We start from the raw sequence: 21,225 nt of genomic DNA on the forward strand, positions 1-21,225 counted from the left end.
ATGGTGGTGAGGATGGTGATGGTGGTGAGGATGGTGATGGTGGTGAGAGCTGGTATACAAGGACCCTCTGAGGACACACCTTACCTGAGGTTCTGTGTGTATGCTGACCAATTGAATATAGATAACTCCAGGCCTTAAATATAATTGCTCTGCTTTGTAGTTAGAAGAAACGACATTTGTCCTAGGTCACACAATTAAAGCAGAGGTGAGGGTCTGGAGAGATGGCTCGGCAGCTGAGTGTTTTAGTAGAGGACCCAGGTTCAATTCCCAGCACCTATATGATGGCTCACAATCCTTTGTACCTCCAGTTACAGGGGATCTGGTGCTTTCTTCTCATCTCTGTGGGCACTGGATGTGCACATGGTACGCACACACACATGGCAAAACACATGAACTGAAAATGAGCGGTTCTTTAAAAATAAGATGAAGAAGAGGCAGGCATACAAAGCTGACCAACAATTCTTATATGATATTAGCTGCCAAGATAATACAGGGTTCTGATTAAGAGTCTGTGTTAGTCAGGGTTCTCCAGAGTCACAGAACTTATGGAATGTCTCTCTATATTGAGGGAATTTATTGTGATAACTTACAGTCTGTAGTCCAACTAACCCAACAATGGGAAGCCCAAGAATCTAGTAGTTGCTCAGGCCCACGAGGCTAGTTGTTTAAGCTGGTCTTCTGTAGAAGTGGGTTCCAACAGATGTGCTGGCAAGTAAGTGCAAACATTCAAAGAAGAGAAAATCTTCCTTCTTCCAACATCCTTATGTGTGGCCTCCAGCAGAAGGTGTGGACCAGATTAAAGGAGAGTACCAGCATGCCTGGATCTGTCAAGATCAGAAACTTGTGTCTTCTAGCCTCAAGATCTAGAATCACAGGCAAGCCCTCCAATTCTGGATTATAGTTCATTCCAGATGTAGTCAAGCTGACAACCAGGAAGAGCCGTCCATTACAGTCAGAAGGAATCCAGCAAAATGGCTCAGTGGATGGGTGATGATGACATCTGCCACCAACACTGACGTCCTGATTCAGATCCCTGGTCCCACATAGTGGAGGGAGAAAACTGACTCTTCAACTTGTCCTCCACTGGGGTCCCACATATTTATACATGCCCACAAAGAAATAAAAAGTAAAACGTAATAAATCAGAATAAAAAGCATCCTCTTAGCCAGGCAGTGGTGGCACATGCCTTTAATCCCAACACTTGGGTGGCAGAGGAAGGTGGATTTCTGAGTTTGAGGTCAGTCTGGTCTACTGAATGAGTTCCAGGACTGCCAGGGCTACACAGAGAAACCCTGTCTCCAAAAACCAAAAAAAAAAAAGCATCCTCTTTACAACTAAAAAGCAACAGTGAATACACAACAATCCACACTCTCTATGTGGTGTGAGCGGTTGACATCATATAAGACATATGGGGTACACTGAGGCAGACCAGGTGTGACATGTTCTTGGGGAAAGAGACCCAGGGCACTTCAGGAACCCTGACAAGATTGCAGAAGCAGTTTGAACTCTGAGGCCTGAGACTCTGCAGGAAAGCACCTGCCTAACAGTGTCTAAAGTCTGGGGTCCTTACTTGGCCTCTGATCCTATTCCCACTCTAGAGGTTCTGTCGACATGTGACTGCATGACTTGGGGTGAGGGGTTCGGCTTGCCTGGAAGCCACTAAGCTGAACTGTGTAAGCTTGTCCTTGTTCCAGAATGGTTCTTGGCTGCCCCCCAGTGGTGACTACGAACAGTACAGGGGGATGTGAGGTGACCTTTCAGGATAGGGCCTGCTGTGAGCAGTTTCCTCTCCTGCAGATCCTTGGCTTCTCCAGTGGGGGTACTCACTTCTTTACTTCGGGAGTCTTGAATTTTGTGCATCAAATTATTTTATAGAAAGGGTCACCCAGGTCTCATGAGCCCTGAAGGTGGGATTGCAACCCCATGCTGGGGTGTTGGAGAGGTAGAGACAGATGAACCCCTGGGACTCACTGGCTAAATCAGCTGAGACACAGACTAATGAGAGACTCTGTCCCAACAACACCCAGAGCTGACCTCTGGCTTCCGTGTGTGTGTGTGTGTGTGTATCTGTATAGGCCAGAGGTGTGTGTGTGTATGTATGTATGTGTAGGCCAGGTGTGTATGTGTGCATACGTATAGGCCAGAGTGTGTGTGTGTACAAGCCAGAGGGGTATATGTGTGTGTATACAGGCCAGAGGTGTGTGTGTACAGGCCAGAGGGGTGTGTGTGTAAGTGTATATGTATGTATGTGTGTAGGCCAGAGGTTGGTGGCTTTTTTCAATCACTTTCCAACTCACTTTTTGAGACAAAGCCTCCTGCTAAGCCTGGAATGTGCTGATTCACTAGATTAACTTACTAGCAAGCTGCAGGAATTCTCCTGTCTCTGCCTTTGGGCCCTTAACCCTGGTATTACAGGTATGTGTTAACGAATGAATGAAAGAGACAAGATCTCACTATGTAGGCTTGTTTGGTCTGGAACTCACTGTTCAAGGCAGGCCTTGAACTCACAAAGATCCACCTGCATCTGATCACTGAATGCTGAGATTAAAGATATGTGTCACCACTCCTGGCCTCCCCTTTTTAAAAAAACAACAACAAAAACTAAGTCTGTTTTGCTAACCTGGTGGCACGGACCTATGATCCCAACTACTTAGAAGGCTGAGGGAGTAGAATGTCAAGTTTGAGACTAGCCTTGGCTACAGAATTGAGTTCAAAGCCAGTCTGGGAAACTTAAGTGAGATGCTGTCTCAAAATGAAAAGCAAAGTAGGGGCTGTGGGAGTGTGGTGAGCTAGCTCAGGTTAAGAGTGCTTCCTAGAGGACCATGCTAGGCAGCTTACAACTGCTTGTAACTCCAGCTACAGGGGATTCAGCTCCTTTCGGCCTCCGTGGGTCACAGCACTCACATTACAAACACACACACATACATATCCGGGTCACAGGTGTGCCCTCCATTTCTGGACTTTAGATCATTCCAGATGTAGTCAAGCTGACAACTGAGAACAGTCGTAATCCGTTGGATGCAGTTATGCAATCATTATGAGATACTCATTTTTGTGTTTGCCTTTTGAAAACTGGGTCTCACCAAATAGTGCTGGTGTCCTAGAACGCTTCTAGGCCAGGCTGGCCTTGAACTCACAGAAACCAGCTTGACTCCGCCTCCGGAGTGCTGGGATCAAAGGCGTGCACCACCACCACCTGACCACTTGCATATGCTCTTTATCCTTGGCTCTGACTTCCCTCAGACTTTTTTTTTTTTTTTTTAAGGTTTGTTTTCACTGTCTTCAGACACACTTTTTCCTCAGTCGGGGCAGGAAGCAGGAACAAAGCAGCAGGGTGAACTAGGATGATTCACCCTTTACACTGGTTGACTTAACGGGAGCATTGTGCTTACCTGAGTGACTTCACTGTCACACTGGACTAGGACTTGGTAAGTGCTGGCAGCCACATGTGGCCCAGTACGGGTGATGCCGAGAAAGGTACAGGGTCTTTCTGTGCAGCCCTGGCTGTCCTGGAACTCATTGTGTACACTGGGCTGCACTCAGAGATCTGCCTGCTTCTGTGTCTTAAGTGCTGGGATCAAAGGTGTGCGCTGCTCTGCCCTGCTGAGGACTCTTATTTAGTACTTTAGACTGTTTTTTCTACTAAAGTTTGAGCTTTCCTACTCACTTCTTTTAGCTTTTTGAGACAAGGTCTTACTTTGTATCCTCAGATTAAACTCTTGATCTTCCAACCTACACCTGCCTAGTGGGGAGCTGCAGGCACATGTCCTGTTCTGCCTCTCCCAAAGGTCTGGGACAGACGGGAAGCATTCTGTGAAAGCCCTTATCACAACCCTGTCTGCTAATTCTAGCATCTGAGCGAGTTCTGGATTAATGTCTTTCTCGACTGACTGTGTTCCCTTGCTCTTTAATCTGGCAGTCATTGAGTGGACACCAGACGAGATGTGAATTTTCTTTTTTCTTTTTTGGAGACAGGGTTTCTCTGTATAGCCCTGGCTGTCCTGGAGCTCACTCTGTAGACCAGGCTGGCCTTGAACTCAGAAATCCGCCTGCCTCTGCCTCCCAAGTGCTGGGATTAAAGGCGTGCGCCACCATCGTCCAGCTAGATGTGAATTTTCATTGTTGTCGGCTTCATGTAGCCTTCCTGCTCCATTTTTTTTGGAGGTGCAGTGGAGTTACTTACTACTACTTTGATCTTTGCAAGTCCTGCTTTTATGATATTAGGTGGGCCCAAGGCATTGTTTTGGGCAGTTACCAGAGTTATGTTCTGCCCAGCGCTATGTGCTTTTCTACTTGATTCCAGTCCCTGCCCTTTCTAGGACTGCTCAATTTGCCAAGTGGAGTCTACTGCCGGTTCCTGGGGTTTCCCTTTGGCCATGCTCTCCTTCCTGGAAACACTTGCTGCTTCGTCTGTGGCCAGTAAGGAGGCCTTAAGGGTTCATCAACTCAACATACACAGATGCAGCCAGAGCAGCTGCGGATTCCAAAACTGGAACATAAACAGACCACCCTGTCCACGTGCCTTATGTACTGTAGCAACAGTGATTTTCCTTAGGGCCGGTGGCTCTGGTGTTCTCACTTCTGATACACAGTAAGGATATAGTGAAAATTCCAGACGCAATGCGGGAAAGGACTCTGGACAGCTTGAACGTGGCAAACATGGCTCTGGCAGGCCTTGCCCTTCTCCCCCATTCCCTCTGCCTTGCTAAGAACCGCTAGATTCCATTCCTGAAGCTAGTCACCAAGGTCTATTCCCTTATTTGGCCACTTCCTCCTCCTGAGGCTGACTACCAAGGTCCAACTATTAAAAACCCTGTCCAACAAAAATATACCACTGTGTTCTAGACCATTCTAACACAGAAATCCCCTTTTCTCTTATTAAAAGTTACAACAGCAAAGTCATTTGCTGGTGTTTTTCTGCCCGAGTCAAAAAGCAGCCACTTTAACTTTTCTTCCTTTCACTTAATCAAGGATCTCTCTGTGAAAACTGTTGCTTGGGTGTGGTTTGTGCCTAGTCTGAAAGAGAACCTCTGCTGCGCCGGGAATCCTAATGCATATGTGACTACCTGACTACACGCTTTCTAGGTGTGTGGAGGAAAGAGTAGCCTCGGCTTCACCAGACCCCGTGCCAGTTCTGGAAGGTGATCACCGCTCAGGGTGCACATGACAGAGAGGCTCTCCCCAAGACCATGGAACTGGGTGTATGTCCCAGCTCCAGTCCCGGAGAGATGACATCAGGCATGCAATTCTACAGATGAGTGAGACAAGTGGATCTACGTGCGAAGAAATGTAATCGTAGGAAAGTCGTCAACAGCGTAGACAACAGTCTTGCGTCCGGGCTCTGTAGCCTCGTCAATGAGGGGCTTACTTGCGCATTATGGTGACTGCGGTCATGGGAACTTTCTTTTTTGGAAGTAGGAACTCACTGTGTAGACCAGAGTGGCCTCAAACAGATATCCACCTGCCTCGGTATCCCGAATGCTGAGATTAAAGGCGTGCACTCTCAGGGTAGATTCACTTCGCTAGGCGTGTGGACCGCGTGGTGGCTGAAGCCGGAGAAGGGCAGGGCCTGGGGAGAGGAGCAGAGCTTGGGGGGAGGGTGCAAGATAGGCATTGGGCTTCGCGGTAACGCCTCCCTCCGCCACGCTCGGCCGTTCCTCTCCGAGGCCCCGGCGGCGGCTTCCCAGAAACGCCCCAGGTCTGTGGCGGCTGCGTTCCAGAAGAGCGGCACGCCTCCCTCCGACACCTTTCCAATCCTCGAGGGCAGCCGGCAGACAAGCCAAATCCAACCCAACCATCGGAGGGCGGAGGGGCGGGATTACGTGATGAAGGCGGAGCCTGAGGAAAGAGGCGTGTCTTGGTTGGAGGCGGAGCCAGAGACCTATGCCTATGCTTTGTGTGAAAGAATCAGGGCTTCTTGACACCGGAAGCGGAAGTAAAGCTCACAAACAGGCCTCTGGGATGGTGGATACAGTCAGCGTGACCCGGAAGCATTTGGCGACGAACCGCCCCTCCTGCCCAATAGTGCTGCGGAGGAACGAGCCACTTCCTTTCTGTGCTCTCGCTAGACTAGTGAGCAGGTAGGCCGCGCGGCGGGCTGTGGGCGCAAGCTGGGCCGGGCTGGGCGCCGTTGGGGAGGTCGCGGTCGCATGGCCGGGAGGGCCTGGGGGGGGGTGGGGGACTCATGAGTCTGGCTGGGGCCACAGACTCGGCGTGGGGCCTGACCAGACTCATGGCCCGCGTGGTGACTCTGTAGGGACGGCCTCAGAATGCAGAACGACGCCGGCGAGTTTGTGGACTTGTACGTGCCGCGGAAATGGTGAGCATCTGCGGCCCCATCGTCCCTGCGCCCGCTTTTCCCCGCTCCCTTTGACCCGCTGTTCTTTCGTGACCTGTTACACGCACTGTGCTTTTCTTACGCAGCTCCGCGAGCAACCGCATCATTGCTGCCAAGGACCACGCGTCCATCCAGATGAATGTGGCCGAGGTGAGCTGGGCCCCCGACGGTGAGGCTAGTCCCCGAGGGAAGGGATTATGAGGCAGTTAGGCCTGAGTGCCTGGCTCTTCGCCTTGGTGTTTCCTAACGTCGAGGGTAGACCGAAAGGGTGGGGTGGGGTCGAATCTTCCAACTTATTTTTGTTTCTCCAGGTTGACAGGACCACAGGCCGGTTTAACGGCCAGTTTAAAACCTACGGCATCTGCGGGGCCATTCGCAGGATGGTGAGTTGTTATACCACACGGGTCTCTGCCTTGTTCTGTTCATGTGAATGTTTGAACTGTGGTGGTGTCCATTTCTTCCTGTGGGTATAGATTTGGGTCTGATAGTGCTAAGCAGGGAGCCAGCTCTGTGGGATACTCAGGTATTTATTTTTAATTTTAAAGGGCGAGTCAGATGATTCTATTCTCCGATTGGCTAAGGCTGATGGAATTGTATCAAAGTAAGTGGGGGGATCTCACATCCGGGTTGAGTGGCTTGGGACTTCCCAAGAGATACAGCTTTTAATACTACCTTTTTTCCTGTATTAGGAACTTTTGAGCAGAAGAAATCGGGAATAATTTGTTACAAATAAAAGTGATAAGTTCCTGTAACAGTGGAGTCTGCATTTTTATTATGTGCGGCTGGTGTTACTTACCTGAAAGGAGGCAAGCAAGGGAATATGTTGCAAAAACAAGTTTTACTTTAACAAGAACACTTTAACACCTTCCATTCAAAGCCTACTGGACACACACAACATTCTGAGGTCAGACACTCTTGAGACAGCTGTGTCCTGTTGAGTGCTGAGGGTGCAGCACCAGGTCTGTGGCATTGGGTCACAGTCCAGCTGGACACCATGGGTATACCTCAAATTTCTGGACTCAGTCTATGGGGACTCTGTATTTGGTTTAAGGGTTGGCTTGTTGTGACAGTGCTCAGTACCAGACATCCGCAGCTCTTGGCCTTGTTGAGGGCAGGGAGGGAAGGACTAAGAGACCAGCTTGGTAAAATGAATACACCTTACTACATAAATATAAAAGCTTAAATTATTACTCTTTGCCAGCTTTAACATTTAGTCCATCAGTCAGCCACATCTAAGTTCATTTTAAACAAGATGGGGCTCTCCCGAAGATGACCTGTCCGCAGGATCTTGCACCCAAAGATGCTCTGAGGACTGGCATGCTTACACCAGCATAAGCATGGACAGGATAAAGGACTATTTACTACCTTTCAAGGTTCTTGTTTAAGCTATTACTGGTTGACTAGGCCTAAGTGGTTGGATGGTGTCAGGCGATGAGGCTGTGGAACCAAGCACTCGGGAGCAGTGGGACTGGTGTCTGTCAGGCTGGTGACCAGTTTCTAGGAAAGGATAACAGGCCTGGGAAGGTGGAGGATGGCTCTTGTCTGGTGTCAGCAGGGAGACAGTGGCACGGGCAAGTTGGCCTAGATGTCATCTACTCATTGATGTGCTGTTTGTCAGTTCCTTCCTGCTTGAGGATCAAGTGTGGTTCAGAGTCAGCAGTAGCCCTTAATGGGCCAGCTTCTGTTCTCATAGAGTCCAAATCTCAAGTTATTCCTTTTCTCCATCATGATATTGCTTAGTAAAGTCAAGAGCCCGCAGAGGTTGTCTTAAATGGTCCAGTAACACAGGAAAAAGTGGCGGCAGGTGGTGTTGGCCAAACACTGCTGTGCATGTGATGGCACAGGGGTTTCACAGTGGCAGATGCTTTAACAAGGTCCAGTGTGAGCAGACTCAGAATGGGTCAAGGTGTCTGCCCTTTGCTGTATCTCAGAAAATGAAAAATGTGTGCTGATGGAACTATGCTGGCAATTGCAGCATTGGGTCTGGACACCTAGAACTGTACAGGAATGGTTTCATGGCTAGGCAAAATGAAGGCTGGACCTCAGCTCAGGGTTCACAACATAAACCAGGCTGGTCTCAGGCACATGAAAAGCAAACCAAGCCCCACACTGCTCATTTGCTTCAGGAAAATCCTCAGCAGGGCCTTAAGGTGGAGGTATGCACCACAAAATAAAAGCAGTGTCTTTCCAAGGAAGCCAAGAGCTGCTGTGGGTTGTGAGGGGCAAGTGCAGTTACTGGAGGGACAGGGACACTTGTCAGTGCTCTAGCCAAAGCAGCCTCCCTGTGGGGTGCACTGTTGGACTAGAACTGCTGGGTGAGGCGTCTGTAGTGAGGTAACACTTGGTTCTCGGGGAGGTACAGGGCCAGTTCCAAAGCCACAAGCACTGTGAACTCAAATCCAATGAGATCTTTCCTGTTGAACCGGAACCTTTCCTCCAGCTTCTGCAGTGAAGGAAGCAAAGGGTCAGTGGGTTGGCTCCATCTGTGTCCCCATCTAAGGCCCAGCACCAAGCACTGGTTGCTGGTGCTGTGCACACCTCGCACTCACGTCAATGAGCTGCTTCACTTCACTCTTGCGGAGGTCACTGCTGATCTTGGCAGCCAACAGAACACAGGCGCCAGCACACAGTTTGCGGTTCTGTTTGTTGAGCTTGCCCTGCAGTACGAGCTTCTCAAAGTACACATAGGCCATGGACACGGTCACAGGCTCCAAGCTGCATTCTTCAGAAAGATTCCGCATCTCCCGTTTTAAACTGTGGGTGGGATGGGAGCCATGTCCCTGGGGCAAATCTATGTCATGAGACTACGGTGAAGCAGCAGCCACCCTTCCATGGTTATGCTATGGGCTGTCAGCACACACGGAGAAAGCCTAGAGCCAGGTTAGGTGGCTGGGTAGGGGTATCTGCCTAGCCCGCCCTTACCTCCTAATTTTGCTCAAGGTCAGTTTGATATGAGGGAACTTCTCCCTGAAGGTCTCGTTCATGTCCTTCTTGAGGTCCGCAGGCTTCACATACTCTATGACAGTGGTCTGTAACAGAAGCAGAGGTAAGTGGAGACAAGGTGCTTGGGAGTAGATGCCCTGTAGCCTGAGTTTACAGACATGAGCATGTGGGGCTTCAGAGAGATGCCTGCATTTGTGAGGATAACATGGCTCAGTTTGTCCTCTGTGGATAGGCCCAGCCTGCCAGGCATTTAGAGCTGACCCCAGGAGATGTCCAGCATGGCTGGCTATCCTGCTTTGGCACACTACCCTTGGCTATGACCCTTCCCACTACTTGTTAGTGCTGGGATGGCTGTTCTGAGTTACTGGTGTGGAGGGGTACTTACTCAGTGTATTCTCTGAATCCTGAACGTTAGGGTTATGAAACTCACCATGTATGAAGCAAAGATGAGCACACGTTTGTGCTTCCCACATGGCCACTGTGGGTCATCCAGGAGGTTGGGGTTGTATTCTACTGCATCTCCCCCGTCGCTTCCTGTAGGCAAAAGCAGCTACTGACACCCTAGATCCTGATCAGAACCCACACCACCCCTCTCCCATTGCAGCCAATGAAGAGGCATGACAGCAAGGCTCCCTGATCTGAGAGGGGCTCCAGGTCAAAGGCCAGGGCTTGGGTACAAGAAGTGATGTCTAGACAAAGCCCTCTTCCCACACTGTCCCTCTCTTCTGCCTGACTCAGGCAAAGCCTAGGGCCACATTATCTGGAATCCTTTCTTCTGAGAAGCCTCAGTGCAGAGGCATGAGTGTGGCTTATACTGCTGTCTGCCCCATCACTGTGCCTAGCCCAGTGCTATTGCCTCTCTTGTGCCACGATGAAGGCACCTCGGCTACCTAGTTCTGTGCCAGCTGGTGTTGACTTGGCAGGCACAGGTTTGTGTCTTGAACCTGGTGGAGCCCGGGGGATGCTGGACCGAGGCTGGGGCAGCAAGCCATGGCTGTCATTCTTGTGTATAACCAGGGCGTTAGTAGGGTACAGGAACTTTGCATAAGACACGACCTGGAAAAGCAATCACATTAGATCTCAGTCCTGCTCCCCATCCCCTCTGCCCTCCAGTGAGGAGCCTGGAGCCATGCTGCCACCCAGCTAGAGCGGGTACTCTCCGGTCAGAACACTAGCTTCCATCCTCATCTGTGGTCTGTAGTTGGGCTAGTCTGTTTTGGAAGACCCTGGCCTACTGGTCCAGAAGCAAAGCTGTACGTGAAGAACCCAAGGGGAAACAGTTTGGTTACCCACAGCTGGCAGTGGCCATGTATGGTGTACTCTTAGGCCCTTTCTTGGTGTGGCATGAGCCAGCTAGTGACAGGTGTAATGGGGGATGTGGCTTGCTCCCAATACTGTGTCTTAATGTGCAACACCTGTCTGCCTAACTCTGCTGGCCACTGGCTGGCCACGGGGCTCTTGCCTTTCCATCTGCTCCCAGCTCAACGCCTTCCAATTCAAAGACCATCTCAGAAGAAACAGAAACGCCGCCGGATGGGTGCCTCTGCTTCTGGCTGTCCACCCTCAGGTCACTGCAATGTATAGGAGAGGGAGGGCTGTAGTCCCTCTGCCTGTAGTCAGTCAGTGGGTGGATGCTCGGGCCCACAAGGAATCCACATGCAGCTTAGTCTGCTAATCCACCCACGGAGTGCTCCTGCCACAAAGTCCTCAACACAGGAGATGGAGACGGGCATGACCTTGGAGGTACATGACAGAAGGTTTAACCTGAGGGCAGCCTGTATCTCACTCCTGCCCTGTGGATGACAGGGCAGATGTCATCTGTCATAGCACCTGGGAGCCACCACTCTGGAACATCCCTGAACACTTACCTGAACTTTGGCTTAAATTTGCTTCCCAGGTGCCTCAATCCCTTCAGCTGCAGTCACACAGCTCAGCAGCTGGCCTGGGATCCTGAGAACTGGCTATCTCCCACTCTGGACAGGAGGGTTCTCTGTGTCAACTATTGTTCTGTGGGGTCACACACAACACTGCCCCACCCCACAGCTGTTTCCTTCTTCCCTGAATTACACTCAGGACACAATTGCCTGGGCTGGTCACAAGGTTTTAGCTTATTTGAGAGAGGTTCAGGAATATTTCAGTCAACCTATATATAGTTTGGCTTTATATAGCCTACCTATACATACCTGTATTTAGCCAACCTATATGTAGCCAGATTGTCTGTCTGTCTGTCTGTCTGTCTGTCTGTCTGTCCGCCCCATCCATCCATCCATCCATCCATCCATCCATCCATCCATCCACATATAGTTTGAACAGAACCCATGGCTCCGGGGAATAAGAGCCTGGAATGCACGTTCTTGGCTGTGGTGGGAGATGATGTGCTGTGCCCATGAGTCTAAGGCCCCAGCCTACACTCAGAGGCAGGCTGCACTGATTGTGCTCAGCAGGACCAGGGCTTACCCGTGTCCGCAGCATGGGGGTCTCTTACCTGATCCGCAGGCCCTCTCCATAGGGCAGGACTGAGAAGGCCGCACACAGGGACCGCTTGGCACAGATGAGCACAATCCTGTGGGAGGCTCAGGTCAGAGCAGGCAGCAACTCTGTCCTGTCTACATGTGGATGAGGGGAAAGCGCCAGAGCCCACCGAGGGGACTTGGGTTCCGGAAGCTAAGCCTGGCATCTTAGCACTTGGGCCAGATTCACTAGAGTTGCTCAGGAAGCTCCCTGTTCCCAGGCGCAGGGCCATAGAGTTCATACTTCTTGGGAGCAGTTACCCACGAAAGGGCAGCCTCGTTTGCACAAAGAGAGGGCACAGGAAGGTGCCAAAGTTCATCAGCAATAGGCTGCAGAGTCCAGACACACGCAAGGCCTACTGATACTAGAGAGCACCCAGATCTAATACAGAACTCAGCTATCCAGGGGGCTTAGGACTGGGGCCCCTGGATGCTCAAAGCTGTAACCTTACTGTCTCAGTGCTCAGGATTTGCAGGGAGCTACTTCTGGCCAGAACCTGCAGCAACATTTCCTGGGGACAATTACTAGGGTAACCTACAGTGGGGAAGGGGGACTCAGATCAGAGTGCCAGGTAATGTGTTATCAAGGGACAGGTCAAAGCACTGCTCCTGTACCAGCGCAGGCATACGCAGCTGCCAGATTCTAGCCTAGCACTGTTCTGGAAGCCAAATACCAGTTTGAGTCTCCCATATGTCCCCCAGTACACCACATCTCCTGTGTGTCCCCAATGTGACTCTTAGTGTTGCCAAGTATAACCATGCTGTATCTTATATATGCTCCCCCAAAATGGCTGCACCTTCTATCCTGGGCACATTTGGTGGTGGGGAGGCATTTTTGTCTTTCCTGTTCTCTTTTTCAGAAGACTTGTGTCTAGCTGGTGGCCCTTCCCTGGGATTATACAGTGGTGGCTTGCTGGCCTGGCTATGACAGCCAGTGTTCAACTAATACAGAGGGTTGGGGACAGGCCATGGGCAATGGAGCAGGAGCCCTATGAACGGAAGGTGCTGCTGTCAATAAGGGCAGGGCCCAGATCTCACATTTTTGGCCTCCAGAGATATGGCCTGGTCCCATGGTGTAGGGAGCACAGTGGGCAGTCCCAGGCCAGGCCCTACACGCTCTTACCTGCTGTTCTTTGTATCGTACTGCCTCATGTTCTTGATGAAGTGAGTTTTCTTCAGGCCTTTGTGTCTTGGTGATCCAGATGCATGCTTGGTTCTGTAAGGTAAAAAGTAGGTCGTTCTTGCCCTCCTTGGACCTTCTTGTGGCTCCTGGGGTCAGAGGCAGCTGGAGCTCAGGGCTTGGAGCATGGACAGGCAGGGTGTATACCTCTGCACTGAGGCACATCCCACTGCATCTTCCAGAAACTCAAGGGAACAGCGCTGAGATGTGACTCGTCTCCTGTAGGAAGACATCATGGCCTCAGAAGAGAACATACAGACTCCAGGAAGCCTTTGCGGCAGGCAGGTCCTGAGCAGAACTGAGCTAGTGGGGGAATGTGTAGGGAGGGCTGCCATGAAACCAAGAGACTTTAAGACTCTGAGAACCAAGACTGCAGCGTGGGGAAGGCCTTTTCCTTGTCACAAGGTTGCCATGCTTTCCTAAGGGAAAGCATCTAGTGCATGGCAGTTCCAACACACACACACACACACACACACACACACACACACACACACACACGCATGCACACACACTCATACACACTGACACAAATACACATAGACACACACACACAGGCACCCCTCCCAGTGGCTGCTCCTAGGTCTAGAACATTCTTTTCCAAATGTGCAACTAAGTTTTCCCTGTGGACTTTGGGGTCTAGTTCCATGTTGCCCCTTAAGAAAATCTGCTGGTGCCTGTCACTAAAGGAAGGTAAGAACTCTGCCTTGGGAGCACTGATCCCTGTGGGTCATGCTGGCTCCTGGATGCCCTGAGCCTGAGGGAGGCCGTTTCCCAGCACTGCGTACCAGAACAGGCTTCTTCAGACTGAGGAGAGAGACTACACCTTCACACCGGGACGACAAACCCAAGTTTCTATCCCCATGGCTGAATGACTAGTCAGTCACAGGCCGTCTGGTTCTTACAGGAAACAGTGAAAGCAACAGCAAAGCTACAAGCGCACAGTGTGGGAAGGGAAGAGGTAGTCTGTGGTTCTGAGCTTGAAGCTTGCCCCGAGACCTCTGCCACTGACAAATTTGTGCCAGGGACCCCTGAAAGCATAGAGTCATGAGGAGCCTCAAGCTGAGGCTGAGGTGTGCCAAACACTGTGACTCCCTTGCACAGCCCTGAGAATGAGGGCCTGCATCCAGACCTGAGCGGGCTGTAGCTTCCCGTCTTTACCCTCCTATTATTAGCCATGTGGTACATGTTATTAAAGAAAAAATAAGGAACAGCTAAGCATGGTAGTATGGGGGATAGTGAGTTTGAGGCTAGCCTGGGCTATATGAGACTGTGTCTCTTTTTGTCTTGTTATTATTTAATTTTAAAAACAGGGTCTCATGTACTCCAGACTGGCCACAAACTCAATAGGTAGCTGCAAATGGCCTTGAACTCCTAATCCCCCCGCCTCCAATGCTGCCTGTTGGGATTACATAGAAAAGCAACTCCTTCAAAAGCCATTTACCTATGTATCATAACTTCCTGTAAGTCACCAGGAGTACTGTGGCATGAATCATTGTGACAAAGGGTCACAAAATGCCATGATTCAGTCACTTCTTGCCACAGCATCTGTGTGTGTTCATACATGTGTGTGCATTTGAGTACATGTATCTGGTGTTGAAGATCTTGAGTCTCACACGGTAGGCAAGCTGCTTTACCACGAAGCTAGACTCCAGTCCTGATCACTCGCCCGTCAAATACACCTGACTCAAGCTTATCCTTGTGTGCAGACAGGATGCCGGGGCCATTAAAGATTAGTGATATATGTCAAACACTCTCACTAGTCCTCACTCCAAGAGAGTCCTGAAAGTAGATATCTGGCCAAGAAATTCACCAGGACATACAGTCTGAGGCTTCCCAGACAGAAGCTGGAACACATATGAGCCACTCTCCTCCTGCCTGCATCTCAGCAATTGTGCAGGCATTTTCAAATAGAGTTGAGCCACGTGCCTGTGGGATGACTGCACAAGAGGCAGCCTCCCTCAGACCCAGCTCTGCTAACTAATAGTCTGCCCCGTGCAAGATATGGCCCTTCTGACAAGCTCAAAGCAGCCAGAGGGCTCTCCAGGCCACACAGCTGCCAAGGCACAGACACTGGTTCTCCTCTCTTCCCTGTAGCAGGATCCATGGGTAATCATGCTCTGCACCAAAAACATTCTGAAAGTGTAGCAGATGAGGCCAAGTACTGCCACACAGCACTGTTAGGAAAATCAGACCCTCAGAACAGTGAAGACAGAGAAGGAGTTGCAGGCAAGGGTGTGGCTGGCAGTGGCACTGATGCCGTTGGTGATGGAGCTACTGCTGGGGATGGTGGTGGTACTTAATGGGGGTCTGACAGTGTCACTGGTGGGGATGGTGTCAGTGGTGACAACAGCTAAAGTGCCTCAGTCGTATTAACTGCTGCTATGAGTACGCACAGTATCCTTGTGCCTCACTTGGTACCAAGTTCCTCTCACCCAATGGGCACAAAGCACAAAGTGGCTATGTCATAGTTAAGAAGCCTCCAGTGGTGTTAGGGGCCAGCAGGCAAAGGCATACGGAACACACAGAGGTGAGGTGAGCCTGACATCCAAGGACTTCCAGGTACCTGGAGAGGAAAGCCCCAGGCTGGCATTGAGCCAGAAGCCTCAGGCAGGAATACCAACAAGGACTCAAGACCAGGACCTCTCTACAGCTTCCTTCAGGGTTCTGCGGCTGGTAGGTGCAGAGGGATTCCCAGACAGGGGAGAGTCAGTCAGTCTCCAGTACAGTATTTTCCCTGGGAGCTTCCAATCACACCTGCCTGTCCGTCCATCCTTCCAGGTTCACAGGTGGGGAGCTCTTTTACAACATCAAAGGCTTCAGTGACTTGTGGGTGTGTCTGATGTGACTAATCCCAAGCTTGTTGATCAGTGAGTCCTCTAGCTGGACCTGGAAATCCAGTCATGAGCCTCTGATATGGTCTAAGGTACTGCAGCTCAGAAATGTTTATCCTCGAGGATAAGAAAAATATTTCCACATCAGGTGTGGGGATGTGGAAAGAAGGCTCACATGGAGAGGCTGAACTACCTACCACACAGGCTGAACTTCAGATGTTACCAAAACTTCTTTAGTATAGGCACCTGCAGATCTGCTCATGCCCCATAAGAAACAGGTCCTTCACACTGGGATTATGTGCTCCTCCCCCATATTCATACATTAACCCTGGGGCCTCAGAACATAACTGAGCTTGGAAATACGGTCTTTAAAGAGATTACCTATGGTGGCCCTTAATCCAGTGTGACTGGTGTCCTTAAGATTAGGCACAAACACACAGAGGGAGGACCGTGTGATGACAAGAGAGGACAAGTCTATGAGGCCAAGTGTGAGGCCTCAAAGGGAGCCTGCCACACCTTCTTGGGCTTCCGGCTTCCAGGATGTGAGAAATAAACGTCTTCTGTGTGGGGCTGGAGAGACAGATCAGTGGTTAAGAACCCTCTTTGGTCTTCCAGAAAACCTAGACTCAATTCCTAGCACCCACATGGTGGCTCAGTACCATCTGTAACTCCAGTTCTAAGGGATCAAACGATCTATTTTGACGCCTGTGGGTACTAAGCAAACATGGTATACAGACATACATACAAGTAAAACATGCATACATAATTTACCAGCTCACTGTCTGCAGGGTCTTTGGAATGGTTCTAGACTTCATTTGTGCAGGAAGGTGCTCCCAGGGTACCCTGGAGGCCTGCTGTGTGCTTACTGTACTCAGGTCCTTGGCCTGTGCCAAATGTCTGGCAAGAGCCATTTCCTGAGCGTGAGCATTGGAGAGCTGCATCCAGTTAACACCAGACCCACACTGTCCCTGCAGCATTATTAACTGAGGTCCCCTTCCAGCAGGACAGTTGGCTTACATGAGGTATGGCATGGTCAGGACTTACCTGCCAGGCAGGGCCATGAAGATACCTGAACCACGCCCTTGCCTGTGATTGTGGCCAAAACAGGAATAGAGTCACTACCTCATACCAACACTTCAGAGGCTGTGACACTCACATGTGAGTGGTGGTGGCATAGAGAGCCCAGGCTGCTCAAGTGCACACAAACAGTGCAATTCAGCCCAGGTCCTGGTGGGCTCTAAGACTGTCACAGTGACCCCAGTCCATGATTCTCCCTTCTTTATTATATGGCCACTTACATCCATTAAATGACCAAATCCACAGGAGTTTGCAGAAAACCAACCAGCATGAACTGACTAACGCACTGGTGCTTTGATGCCACTTCCAGAGGACCCCACAGGCACCAGCTGGGCCTGTGTGAGGAACAAGACACCATCCCAGAGGCTCTGGAGGAGAGTGGGCCAGGTACCTGTCTAGATGCATGGCCAGAGGAAAAGGCTAAGGGCCTAGGACAGGATTAGATCAGTCAGAATGGCAGGCTCAAGAAAACCATGAGTGCTCATTGTGTGTTGGGGGCAGATCTGTCCAGAGAGGAGTAGCCAAGGGCTAGAAGCATTGGATAGGAAAAAGCAGCTGGCCTGAGGTGGAACAGAATGTGGGACCTGAGGGAAGAGTCTGTTCTGAGGCCCTTAGGGATGCCTGGCATGACATTCCCTGAGGTAATTATCCAGGCAAGAACCAGGTGGCTGATCAAGGCCCTGGGATCTCATTTGCAAGTCCTCAGAGACAGTGTGAGACAGCTGTCTTCAGGAGCCTGGCTTGCTCTTCCTGCTATTTTCTGGTCCCTTTAGGGACAGCATGCTCCCTTGGGAGCTTGTGAAACGTTCCCAGTTGGTCCAACATCTTGTTCCCTGTGGTTTTCTCCTCCCTCACAAGCATGCTATTTGTAAACCCAATCATCAGAACTGTATCAGGTAGGCACTACTCTTAATCAGTTTCAGATAGGAAAACTGAGGTACAGAGCCATTCAGCGTGTCTGAAATCAAACAGTTGGCAAGACAGAAGTAGAGCCCCATGTATATAGCTCAGCTATTCTGAGGAAGGGCCAGGTTCTTCTGGTGCAGATCCCGTGCTCCATAGGCAAGACAGGATCACAACCTACAGTGTGCCTGAGCTGACCCCACTGGGCCAGCATAAGGGTTGACAAGCAGGATGTCTGTGTATACAATGCTTGATATGATACTCTATGTAATGCAGGTGTCTCGGTGAGGAGATGGCTGAGGAGGGCATGAAGAAACCCAGGGGATATTCTCTGGAGTTGTGACAGGCTTCCTTACTTGGTGACTTGGGAGATAGGGAGAGGCAGAGACATGCTTAGGGCTGAGGAGCCTCCCATGCTTAGGAAGCGCAGGCCACAACAGCGTTCACATTGGTCCCGGCACTCCATGTAGAATCCAGCAGCTTCACAGAGAAACCGTGGTGCCTCAGAGGCAGGGTCAGCAACTGGGCTGTCCTAGAGAACTGCCTCCTCCAGTGGTTTTCAGCTCCTAGTGAGCGGATTCTGGGCAGAGACTAATACCCGGGTGCCAAGTGGCTCAATGGCTCCTCTAAGTGGCTCGGGTGCTACTTAGGGCTGGCCTAGGCCCCCTCTTCCAGATCAAAGCAGAACACAGCCTCCTGGCTCTAGGCTATGCCCGGCTCTCTGATGGTGGGAGCAATTAGGTTGCAATTTGCAAAGTCATTTGCCTGTGGGTACTTTCCCTTCCTCTTCGTGTCTCCACAATAAGCAGGGCTGTTGTGAGCTGAAGTAGTTCCTCAAAGAGATCCATCAAAGCCCTGGTTAGGAGCCTGAGCTACAGACAGTCTGCAAAGGTATCAAGGTATAAAAGGAGGACAACACTCAGGGAAGAGCCCCACATGGAGACAAGGAGAGATATCAACACAGCATAAGCCACTGGCACCCAAGGCCTGTAGATGCTGTACAGGGCCAGAGGCACCCCCAGGTTACAGCCTGACCTTCAGTGACTGGCATCCAGAGCTGGGGGGTGGGGGGAGGGGGAATACTGCTTCTGAGAGCTACCAGGTTTGTATCCTTTGTCACCAAGACCTTGGAGGTGCACACACAGGTTTTCTACACAGAAGGCAGCAGCGGGCACGTAGCTGGAATACACACTGAGGCTGACCACAGATCCTAGAAATGAGCCTACACTCAGGCATGCAGTAAAAAAGACAATACACAGCTCTAAAAGCCCTATGTAGAAAACCAGCAGTGACTCTGTCTCTTGCTAGAAAACATTCATGAGAGCCCAAGGTGTAACACACTGTCAACTTTACTGAGTCCTTAGGATCATGGGGACCTCAAGGAGAAAGAGCTTCTTGTCAACCTATTCCACAGAGCAGGAGACTGGGGCTGTAAGAGACCCACCAGCTGCTCAAGGTCACAGAGCCACTGGATGGAGGAAGGCTGGTCTGCACTCACAGTGACACAGCCTTCAGGAAGCCAGCAACTGTTGTCTCTCCTACCCACAGAGAGCTGAAGGTAGAACGTCCTCCTGCTGAGGGCCTGTGACCACAGAAAGATAACAACTCTCTAATACCAGGGCAGAGCCAAGAACTCGGAAGCAGAGCCCCAGAAGATGATGACTGTATTGTGGGTGACAGCACAGGGATCAGAATGAAGTGGGGCAGAACTAGGAAGCAGGGCAAGGATGGCTGAATGGAAGACCTAGGGCGGCGGGGTTACCAAAGGGAGCCTCACCTACAAACATTTCAGCCTGCTGTCCACAAGGAGTCCAGCCAACACTCAGACAAACTGACCCCTTGTCCCCAGTGGATCCCTCTATGTCCTGTGGAGAAACATTAACTGGCCCTACCTGTAGGCTGAGGTGGTAGCCACAGGGTCAGATGTCAGACAACTTTTCCTATCACAGACCTCCCCAGAGTTTCCCACACCTTGGGGCCAGACACCCTGCAGGAGCTAGGATATACAGCAGGGAGGCCTGCCAGCAAGAGATCACAGTGTCCACTTCTGGCTCCTGTTGTCACTCTTTAGGTGAAGGCTGAGAATGCAAGAAGGGGCTGAAACAGGCTGAGACCCACATGGTGCCTGGTAGCTGGGGCCATCTGGGAAATGGGCAGGGCCTGGGGGTGGGGGGAATGGTTTAGAATAAGAGATGCCCTGGGCTAGGCTAAGGGATCCTAGAAATGATCCAGGCAGGGAAGGAAAAACAGTTCCATGTTTCGGGCTGAGTTCAGCAGGTGTGGGACAGCGGGCAGGGAGGTCTGGCCAGGCGTACAAGGCTGAGAAGAGATGAGACCATGTAGGTAAAACCCTGGCACACAAGCTGAGTTGGACACACAGCCTGTAAAAGGCGTTAGTGAGTCCCAGTGTTTAGGGTAGCCAGGGGAGAGATGGGTCTAGAGTCAATTAGGCCGAAGGAACTCCATGTTCAGGGGAAAACTGATCTCACATCCAGAAGCTGACAGCTTTAATGGAACTATTCCCTACATCTGGAGGCTGACCAGCTTCCATTAATCCCAAATTTGTCCCCTGTTTCTGGACTGATGCTGCCATATCACCTCAACCCCAGTCAAGGGCAGACGGGACTACAAGCCACTCTGACTCCTCTTGCACGCTGCGGTGATGGGTTCTCAAGTACTAGAATGAAGGACCCTTGGACCACCCTAGCCTCTCCATCATGGGCTATAGAATCCCCTACCCTACTCACCCAATATCTTGATATTGGGCTGGTCATCTTAACCCTATGTCCTGGGCTGACCAGTACGGTTAACCCAGATCTCTGAGTGCTAGCTGGTGGGTCCCAGGTGACTACACTTGTGTGCGGGGTGAATGGACCCACCTCATCCCAACCATGTCCAGGACTTCCGAGCTCGTGGCTTACCCGAACCCACAGATCAACTACCCTCTGAGCTGGGAGGAGGGACCCGGTTCACCACCATCCGTGCTCCGGGCTGCCAAGGCTATAGGTCACACAGCCGGCTTGCTGGTTAGGCCTCTAGGCCACCCTGACCCCAGCGTGCAGCCGCCTCCGTCCAGCCTACTCACCTTTGGCGCTGCCCGTCCAGGCCGAGGCCGACGGGCGCCGTCGTGGGGCTGAGCAGGCCCTGGGGCGCGGGCCTGGCTGGCAGCCCCGGGAGACCTCCGGGTGGAGCGGGCGGTGGCGCGGGCGCCTCGCGGGCTTCGGTGGGCGGTGGCGGCGGCGGCGGTGGCTTCTCGCCTCCGGGACCCAGGCTCGGGGGCCGTCCGTCCAGGGAGATGTTGTTGAGAAAGAAGAGGGCGGCCTGGCGGCTCCGGGAGTCCCTGCACCTCCGCGGCATGGCCGGCGGGTTCCAGGCGGCCTGCGCGGGCCTGGCGGGGCCGGGGGCCGGACCCGGGGCTCCTCCCGCCGCGGCCGCGGCCATGCT

General features: G+C 51.5%; 2 protein-coding genes across 2 annotated transcripts; one reads left to right on the forward strand and one right to left on the reverse strand.

Moving 5' to 3' along the window:
* The first annotated feature begins 6,017 nt into the window (after positions 1–6,017).
* On the forward strand, positions 6,018–7,089 carry Rps21 (ribosomal protein S21). Its single transcript, XM_028774137.1, has 6 exons — positions 6,018–6,080; positions 6,257–6,319; positions 6,424–6,487; positions 6,649–6,720; positions 6,883–6,938; positions 7,027–7,089. Exons 2-6 carry the CDS (start codon positions 6,270–6,272, stop codon positions 7,034–7,036), a joined length of 252 nt encoding a protein of 83 aa, XP_028629970.1. The 5' UTR covers positions 6,018–6,080; positions 6,257–6,269; the 3' UTR covers positions 7,037–7,089.
* Cables2 (Cdk5 and Abl enzyme substrate 2) lies at positions 7,077–21,222 on the reverse strand. The gene is made up of 10 exons (XM_028774136.1): positions 20,867–21,222; positions 13,118–13,189; positions 12,914–13,006; positions 11,766–11,843; positions 10,743–10,851; positions 10,171–10,336; positions 9,711–9,814; positions 9,260–9,366; positions 8,887–9,091; positions 7,077–8,780 (listed from the first exon to the last, which is right to left on the reverse strand). Exons 1-10 carry the CDS (start codon positions 21,220–21,222, stop codon positions 8,640–8,642), a joined length of 1,431 nt encoding a protein of 476 aa, XP_028629969.1. The 3' UTR covers positions 7,077–8,639.
* Positions 21,223–21,225: the final 3 nt, after the last annotated feature.

Source organism: Grammomys surdaster, unplaced genomic scaffold (genome assembly GCF_004785775.1).
Source record: "Grammomys surdaster isolate TR1022 unplaced genomic scaffold, NIH_TR_1.0 238, whole genome shotgun sequence".
NCBI classification, from domain to species: Eukaryota; Metazoa; Chordata; class Mammalia; order Rodentia; family Muridae; genus Grammomys; species Grammomys surdaster.

Coding starts and splice junctions, on each gene's coding strand:
- Cables2 (XM_028774136.1), bottom strand. CDS start 21,222: ATGGCCGCGGCCGCGGCGGGAGGAGCCCCGGGTCCGGCCCCCGGCCCC. Junction 11,844..12,913: donor TACGATACAAAGAACAGCAG/GTAAGAGCGTGT, acceptor AGCCTCCCACAG/GATTGTGCTCATCTGTGCCA. Junction 8,781..8,886: donor AAGTGAAGCAGCTCATTGAC/GTGAGTGCGAGG, acceptor CCTTCACTGCAG/AAGCTGGAGGAAAGGTTCCG.
- Rps21 (XM_028774137.1), top strand. CDS start 6,270: ATGCAGAACGACGCCGGCGAGTTTGTGGACTTGTACGTGCCGCGGAAA. Junction 6,320..6,423: donor TTGTACGTGCCGCGGAAATG/GTGAGCATCTGC, acceptor TTTCTTACGCAG/CTCCGCGAGCAACCGCATCA. Junction 6,721..6,882: donor GCGGGGCCATTCGCAGGATG/GTGAGTTGTTAT, acceptor TTAATTTTAAAG/GGCGAGTCAGATGATTCTAT.